The 8,693-nt window shown below is 50.4% G+C and overlaps 2 protein-coding genes across 2 annotated transcripts in view; one reads left to right on the forward strand and one right to left on the reverse strand.

Annotated features, from left to right (window-relative positions):
• LOC133359934 (zinc finger protein 709-like) overlaps positions 1 to 1,954 on the reverse strand; it is a 14,862-nt gene extending 12,908 nt beyond the window's left edge. Inside the window, exons 1-2 of the mRNA XM_061578496.1 lie at positions 1,893 to 1,954; positions 9 to 459 (exon numbers count right to left, since the gene is read on the reverse strand). Coding sequence (XP_061434480.1) covers positions 9 to 371 — 363 coding nt within the window. The 5' untranslated portion in view covers positions 372 to 459; positions 1,893 to 1,954. The remainder of the gene's footprint in view (positions 1 to 8; positions 460 to 1,892) is intronic.
• Positions 1,955 to 7,831: 5,877 nt separating this feature from the next.
• The window catches only part of RUVBL2 (RuvB like AAA ATPase 2), a 16,539-nt gene continuing 15,677 nt past the window's right edge, over positions 7,832 to 8,693 (forward strand). The window contains exon 1 of the mRNA XM_061578497.1: positions 7,832 to 7,836. Within this exon, the coding sequence (XP_061434481.1) occupies positions 7,832 to 7,836 (5 nt within the window). The remainder of the gene's footprint in view (positions 7,837 to 8,693) is intronic.

The raw sequence follows: 8,693 nt of genomic DNA on the forward strand, positions 1-8,693 counted from the left end.
GTGAACGCTTTGCCGCACACGGCGCACTTGTACGGCTTCTCCTCCATGTGTGTCATGAGGTGGTTGTGCAGGTTGCCCGTCTGGCTGAAGGCCTTGCCGCACACGGCGCACTTGAAGGGACGCTCGCCCGTGTGGATGCGCCGGTGGTTGTGAAGGTTGCCCGACTGCGTGAAGGTCTTTCCGCACGCGTCGCAGCGGTACGGCTTCTCGCCCGAGTGCGAGCGTTGGTGCCGGTGGAGGTGGCCCAGGTGGACGAACGACTTGTCGCACGAGGCGCACTTGAAGGGCTTCTCTCCCGTGTGCTTTCGGCGGTGGACCTCCATGTGGCCACGGTAGCTGGTGCTGTACTCGCACTGGCCGCAGCGGTGCATAGCGGGCGGTGGCGGCTGTGCCGGCGGTACCGGCGGAGGGGATCCGGCAAGATTGGGGGGTTGGTGGGGGGAGGGAGATCGCGTGCACCTGCAATCAAGTCAAGGCATGCGCGGGCTCCTGTCAGCACGCATATAGAGCCGTGCCAGCACGCATATAGACCCGTGTCACACATATATAGAGCCGTGCCAGCACGCATATAGACCCGTGCTAGCACGCATACAGACCCGTGCTAGCACACATATAGACCCGTGTCACACACATATAGACCCGTGTCAACACGCATATAGAGCCGTGCCAGCACGCATATAGACCCGTGTCAACACATATAGACCCGTGCTAGCACGCATATAGACCCGTGTCACACACATATAGAGCTGTGCTAGCACGTATATAGACCCGTGCCAGCACGTATATAAACCCGTGCCAGCACACATATAGAGCCGTGCCAGCACGCATATAGAGCCGTGATAACACGCATATAGAGCCGTGCTAGCACACACATATAGACCCGTGTCACACACATATAGAGCCGTGCCAGCACACATATAGAGCCGTGTCAACACGCATATAGAGCCGTGCCAGCACACACATATAGACCCGTGTCACACACATATAGAGCCGTGCTAGCACACATATAGACCCGTGTCAACACACATATAGACCCGTGCCAACACGCATATAGACCCGTGCCAGCATGCATATAGACCCATGCCAGCACGCATATAGACCCGTGCCAGCACGCATATAGAGCCGTGCCAGCACGCATATAAACCCGTGTCAGCACGCATATAGACCCGTGCCAGCACACATATAGACCCGTGCCAACACGCATATAGACCCGTGGCAGCACACATATAGACCCGTGTCAGCACACATATAGACCCGTGCCAGCACGCATATAGAGCCGTGCCAGCACGCATATATACCCGTGTCAGCACGCATATAGACCCGTGCCAGCACACATATAGACCCGTGCCAACACGCATATAGACCCGTGTCAGCACACATATAGACCCGTGTCAGCACACATATAGACCCGTGCCAGCACGCATATAGACCCGTGCCAGCACACATACAGACCCGTGCCAGCACGCATACAGACCTGTGTCAACCCGCATACAGACCCGTTCCAGCACACATACAGACCCGTGCCAGCACGCATACAGACCCGTGCCAGCACACACATACAGACCCGTGCCAACGCACCACAGCGCATCGTGCCAGGCTAGGTGCACTTCGAGGCCCGAGTCACAGAGCCCACCCGATCACCCACAGCCCACACCATCGTGTATGCTACGCCAACAACAACCCAGATGCAAACATTTTAATGACAATCACAACAGCAGCGATGTTCCCTGCAACCATCTTCATCACTCAACAAAACCGATTTAAAATGACGTTGAGCGAACAGCGTTTTGAATCAACGTTAGCCCCAACGTCGCCCCAACGTCGCCCCAACGTCGTCCCAACGTTAGCGGTCCAACGTTAGCGTCCCAGCCGCCTTTGTCTTTCTTTCTCACCTCCTTCTCCTCGTCGTATCTTGCGGCAGGAGCGGCAGGAGCTACATGACGTCACGCGAGCGCTACATGACGTCACGCGCTAAAGCCGCCGCCGGCGATCGCGTGACGTCACGCAGCGGATGCGTGACGTCATGATCACTAACTAACACGCCCATCACCCAAATATTTTTTTAATTTTATTTCGATTTAAAGCTTCTTTCGTGACTGCAGGGATTCATCTTCTTGGTTCTTTCGGTAAAGTCACGTAGAAGGGAAATAATACAATAATAAAAATAAAACATTATAAAATTATTTTATTAAGTTTTATTTTTATTATTTTATTATTTCCTTTCTACGCGACTTTACCAAAAGAACCAAGAAGATGAATCCCTGCAGTCACGAAAGCTTTAAATTGTATTTTATTATGTTTTATTTTTATTATTTTATTACATCCCTTCGGGAAGGAACTGGAACTCGGGAACTGGAACTCGGGAACTGGAACTCGGGAACTGGAACTCGGGAACTGGAACTCGGGAACTGGAACTCGGGAACTGGAACTCGGGAACTAGAACTCGGGAACTAGAACTCGGGAACTAGAACTCGGGAACTAGAACTCGGGAACTGGAACTCGGGAACTAGAACTCGGGAACTAGAACTCGGGAACTAGAACTCGGGAACTAGAACTCGGGAACTAGAACTCGGGAACTGGAACTCAGGAACTAGAACTCGGGAACTGGAACTCGGGAACTGGAACTCGGGAACTAGAACTCGGGAACTAGAACTCGGGAACTGGAACTCGGGAACTAGAACTCGGGAACTGGAACTCGGGAACTAGAACTCGGGAACTGGAACTCGGGAACTAGAACTCGGGAACTAGAACTCGGGAACTGGAACTCGGGAACTAGAACTCGGGAACTAGAACTCGGGAACTAGAACTCGGGAACTAGAACTCGGGAACTAAAACTCGGGAACTGGAACTCGGGAAATGGAACTCGGGAACTAGAACTCGGGAACTAGAACTCGGGAACTAGAACTCGGGAACTGGAACTCGGGAAATGGAACTCGGGAACTAGAACTCGGGAACTAGAACTCGGGAACTAGAACTCGGGAACTAGAACTCGGGAACTAGAACTCAGGAACTGGAACTCGGGAACTGGAACTCGGGAACTGGAACTCGGGAACTGGAACTCGGGAACTAGAACTCGGGAACTGGAACTCGGGAACTGGAACTCGGGAACTGGAACTCGGGAACTAGAACTCGGGAACTAGAATTCAGGAACTAGAACTCGGGAACTAGAACTCGGAAACTAGAACTCAGGAACTGGAACTCGGGAACTGGAACTCGGGAACTGGAACTCGGGAACTAGAACTCGGGAACTAGAACTCAGGAACTAGAACTCGGGAACTAGAACTCGGGAACTAGAACTAGGGAACTAGAACTCGGGAACTACAACTCGGGAACTAGAACTCGGGAACTGGAACTCGGGAACTAGAACTCGGGAACTGGAACTCGGGAACTAGAACTCGGGAACTGGAACTCGGGAACTAGAACTCGGGAACTAGAACTCGGGAACTAGAACTCGGGAACTGGAACTCGGGAACTAGAACTCGGGAACTGGAACTCGGGAACTAGAACTCGGGAACTGGAACTCGGGAACTGGAACTCGGGAACTGGAACTCGGGAACTGGAACTCGGGAACTAGAACTCGGGAACTGGAACTCGGGAACTGGAACTCGGGAACTAGAACTCGGGAACTAGAACTCGGGAACTAGAACTTGGGAACTAGAACTCGGGAACTGGAACTCAGGAACTGGAACTCGGGAACTGGAACTCGGGAACTGGAACTCGGGAACTGGAACTCGGGAACTAGAACTCGGGAAATGGAACTCGGGAACTAGAACTCGGGAACTGGAACTTGGGAACTAGAACTCGGGAACTGGAACTCGGGAACTAGAACTCGGGAACTAGAACTCGGGAACTGGAACTCGGGAACTAGAACTCGGGAACTAGAACTCGGGAACTAGAACTCGGGAAATGGAACTCGGGAACTAGAACTCGGGAACTAGAACTCGGGAACTGGAACTCGGGAAATGGAACTCGGGAACTAGAACTCGGGAACTAGAACTCGGGAACTAGAACTCGGGAACTGGAACTCGGGAAATGGAACTCGGGAACTAGAACTCGGGAACTAGAACTCGGGAACTAGAACTCGGGAACTAGAACTCGGGAACTAGAACTCGGGAACTAGAACTCAGGAACTGGAACTCGGGAACTGGAACTCGGGAACTGGAACTCGGGAACTGGAACTCGGGAACTAGAACTCGGGAACTAGAACTCGGGAACTGGAACTCGGGAACTGGAACTCGGGAACTGGAACTCGGGAACTAGAACTCGGGAACTAGAATTCAGGAACTAGAACTCGGGAACTAGAACTCGGAAACTAGAACTCAGGAACTGGAACTCGGGAACTGGAACTCGGGAACTGGAACTCGGGAACTAGAACTCGGGAACTAGAACTCAGGAACTAGAACTCGGGAACTAGAACTCGGGAACTAGAACTAGGGAACTAGAACTCGGGAACTACAACTCGGGAACTAGAACTCGGGAACTGGAACTCGGGAACTAGAACTCGGGAACTGGAACTCGGGAACTAGAACTCGGGAACTGGAACTCGGGAACTAGAACTCGGGAACTAGAACTCGGGAACTAGAACTCGGGAACTGGAACTCGGGAACTAGAACTCGGGAACTGGAACTCGGGAACTAGAACTCGGGAACTGGAACTCGGGAACTGGAACTCGGGAACTGGAACTCGGGAACTGGAACTCGGGAACTAGAACTCGGGAACTAGAACTCGGGAACTGGAACTCGGGAACTGGAACTCGGGAACTAGAACTCGGGAACTAGAACTCGGGAACTGGAACTCGGGAACTAGAACTTGGGAACTAGAACTCGGGAACTGGAACTCAGGAACTGGAACTCGGGAACTGGAACTCGGGAACTGGAACTCGGGAACTGGAACTCGGGAACTAGAACTCGGGAAATGGAACTCGGGAACTAGAACTCGGGAACTGGAACTCGGGAACTAGAACTCGGGAACTGGAACTCGGGAACTAGAACTCGGGAACTAGAACTCGGGAACTGGAACTCGGGAACTAGAACTCGGGAACTAGAACTCGGGAACTAGAACTCGGGAAATGGAACTCGGGAACTAGAACTCGGGAACTAGAACTCGGGAACTGGAACTCGGGAACTAGAACTCGGGAACTAGAACTCAGGAACTACAACTCGGGAACTGGAACTCGGGAACTGGAACTCAGGAACTGGAACTCGGGAACTAGAACTCGGGAACTGGAACTCGGGAACTGGAACTCGGGAACTAGAACTCAGGAACTAGAACTCGGAAACTGGAACTCGGGAACTAGAACTCGGGAACTGGAACTCGGGAACTACAACTCGGGAAATGGAACTCGGGAACTAGAACTCGGGAACTAGAACTCGGGAACTAAAACTCGGGAACTGGAACTCGGGAATTAGAACTCGGGAACTGGAACTCGGGAACTGGAACTCGGGAACTGGAACTCGGGAACTGGAACTCGGGAAATGGAACTCGGGAATTAGAACTCGGGAACTGGAACTCGGGAACTGGAACTCGGGAAATGGAACTCGGGAATTAGAACTCGGGAACTGGAACTCGGGAACTGGAACTCGGGAACTGGAACTCGGGAACTAGAACTCGGGAACTGGAACTCGGGAACTAGAACTCGGGAACTGGAACTCGGGAAATGGAACTCGGGAACTAGAACTCGGGAACTAGAACTCGGGAACTGGAACTCGGGAACTAGAACTCTGGAACTAGAACTCGGGAACTAGAACTCGGGAACTGGAACTCAGGAACTAGAACTCAGGAACTAAAACTCGGAAACTGGAACTCGGGAACTGGAAATCGGGAACTGGAACTCGGGAACTAGAACTCGGGAACTGGAACTCGGGAACTAGAACTCGGGAACTAGAACTCGGGAACTGGAACTCGGGAACTAGAACTCGGGAACTACAACTCGGGAACTCGAACTCGGGAACTAGGACTCTGGAACTACAACTCGGGAACTACAACTCGGGAACTAGAACTCGGGAACTAGAACTCGGGAACTACAACTCGGGAACTACAACTCGGGAACTACAACTCGGGAACTAGAACTCGGGAACTAGACAGGAACTAGAGAACGAAGCCGGCAGGGAACTCGAGGACTCGCGAGGAAACCGTGCAGAACAAAGAGAATACAAACTGCACTCACGCAGTCACTCACTTGTGCAACGTCTCCGTTTATTTTTCAAACGACATTTAAAAGCGAACCTCTCGCACGATGGCTCTCAACCCCTTTCGTTGGCTATTGTGTACCCCCCCCCCTTGTTGGATTGTTTCAAACGAAACCCCCCCCCCCCCCCGGCTGACCCAACATGGATGTGAGAAATATCTTTGTAAGTATGTACATTGAACTTTTTTTGGACCGTATGTAGCCAACCGTACTAATCAGAGGTGCTGCGAGATGGGGGGGGGGGGGGGAGAAGAACAACACACTAAACACAAAACACAGTTCGAAAGAAAAGGTCCGTTATCTAATGATGTACATTGGCGATCGAGACCGAGAGATTTCTAACACTGTTTTCGCGAAAGCCTGCGACCGAGCGAGACGCTGCCGAAAACGAATCTCTGGTAGCAGCCGTGGCGACAACCAGGAATGCCGCTTACCGAGCGGCCAGAGAGGATTCAAGTCCGAGCCGCGCTTAACTTCGATCGCGGTAAAAGCGCTCACAACAATGCTCACTCCTAAACACACCGCTGTTCCGATAAGAGCCAACGTCTCGGCCTCGTAGCACCGCGGCAGAGAGCTCTGGCCCATTGAACGCACTGAAAAGCCACGTCGCGTGACGTCGTGGAACTTAGGCCTCGGCAAGGTATGGTAATTTACCCTTTTTACCGGGTAAAAGGGTAAAGGTGTCGACATGCCAAGGGGTAAGGGTAAAGGGTAGGGTAAAGGTAGGCTCGTTGCTTTTTAAATCCTTTATATTAAGTTCGCTTGCTTGCTTAGGACCGTGCAAATCTTTCAGTCGTTTTTTAACCCACTTCCCGTGATCCAATCGAGCTGACATTTTGCACACAGACTCGTTGTGCGTGACAATTAATGTTCGTGAAAAAAAGTCCAAAATTTTACACTTTTTAGGACAAAAATATTATATTTAATTACCAATTGCTTAATGGTGCAATGCAATCATCTGACCCATAGGTGGCAGCCATCTCAAGCCAGAGGACGAGAGGACTCTAGCCGCCACGCATATAAAGGATTTATAGTGAGAAACTTTGTTTTTACGGGTTATACTTATTACCGTTTATCTTTTACCTTACCTGCTAAAGGGTAAAAGGTAGGGTAAAGTTTGTCTTGTTTTTTTTACCGTTTAACTTTTACCTTACCTTGCCGAGGCCTAGTGGAACCTCACGGTGGGACCGAGACGCATACTGAAACTCAGCGGAGAAGTGTCACGGTGGAGCCAGTGAAATTAGCACGAGTTCACAACTTGCACAACGCGCGTATTGCGTCCGTCACGACAAATAACCCCCCACCCACCCCCACAATTTACAAATGAAAGAATATTTACAGCCACTATGAGACCTCCTTTACCAGTGGCAAAATATAGTAATAGGTTTATTACCCTTTCAACTGGTAAAAAAACTGACACCTTTATACAAGGCATCATGTTTGCAATAACCACAACACAGGCAGCCAAAATGCAAACAAAAATAAACAACTCTGATAATGATAATATGCACTGTCCTTGAAGTTGATTGGTCCACACCCAAGACAGCTTTTCTTAGAGCCTAATCTCCATTGGTGTTGGACCAGATGACGCGAAAGGGTAATAAACCTATTTCTACAATATCTACAGCCGTTTAAATCGTTCACATGAGGTTCACAAACTTGGTCCCCCCTTACCAAGGAAACGAGCGGGGATAACGAGTTCGGATGTTTCCAGAGAGCAAACGCAAGGGAGGCATGCGGCGAGAGCGATGACCGATATTAAGAAGCATTCGCTCCAAACCAATGCGCAAGCCAGACTGTCTTTCAAAAAGCATGCCAAGGCCTCCTATTGGCAGACAGACCTCCGCGATGATTGGTCGGGAGGCGAGCGTTTGAAAAGATTGCAGGGAAGATATTCTTAGGTTTTTTTTTCGGTAAAGTCACGTAGGTAAAACATTTTAATTAATAAAAGTTAAATAAAAATCACGACGTTTCGGAGGCAACACAAGCTTCCGTCTTCAGGTGGAACCGTCACAGCACGATAGCTGTATCAAGTGAGAGAAATTCCAAGAACACAGTATTTTTATATATACTGGTTGAGGGTGGGAGGAGCCAAGGTAGACCCTGAATATTATTTTTGTGAGGTTCGGTGCGGCTGAAGCACGCTGTTAGGAATGAGCCTTTGTTGTGTAAACTAGGTGCGGATGATGTAAAGGTGCATGTAAAAGGCACTGCGCCTTTTTGCTATGTAGAGGTGGTGCGGCTGAAATCGCTGCCAGGAAATGAGTCTTTGTTGTGTAGAATGGTTGACTGAGCCTATTATATGTAGAGGTGGTGCGGCTTAAATCGCTGTCAGGAAATTAGTCTTTGTTGTGTAGAATGGTTGACTGAGCCTATTGTTATGTAGAGGTGGTGCGGCTTAAATCGCTGCCAGGAACTGAGTCTTTGTTGTGTAGAATGGTTGACTGAGCCTATTGTTATGTAGAGGTAAAAAAAAACCTAAGAATATGAATCCTTGCGGTCACGA

Source organism: Lethenteron reissneri, chromosome 66 (assembly GCF_015708825.2).
Source record: "Lethenteron reissneri isolate LAM-NWPU_2019-01 chromosome 66, ASM1570882v1, whole genome shotgun sequence".
NCBI classification, from domain to species: domain Eukaryota; kingdom Metazoa; phylum Chordata; class Hyperoartia; order Petromyzontiformes; family Petromyzontidae; genus Lethenteron; species Lethenteron reissneri.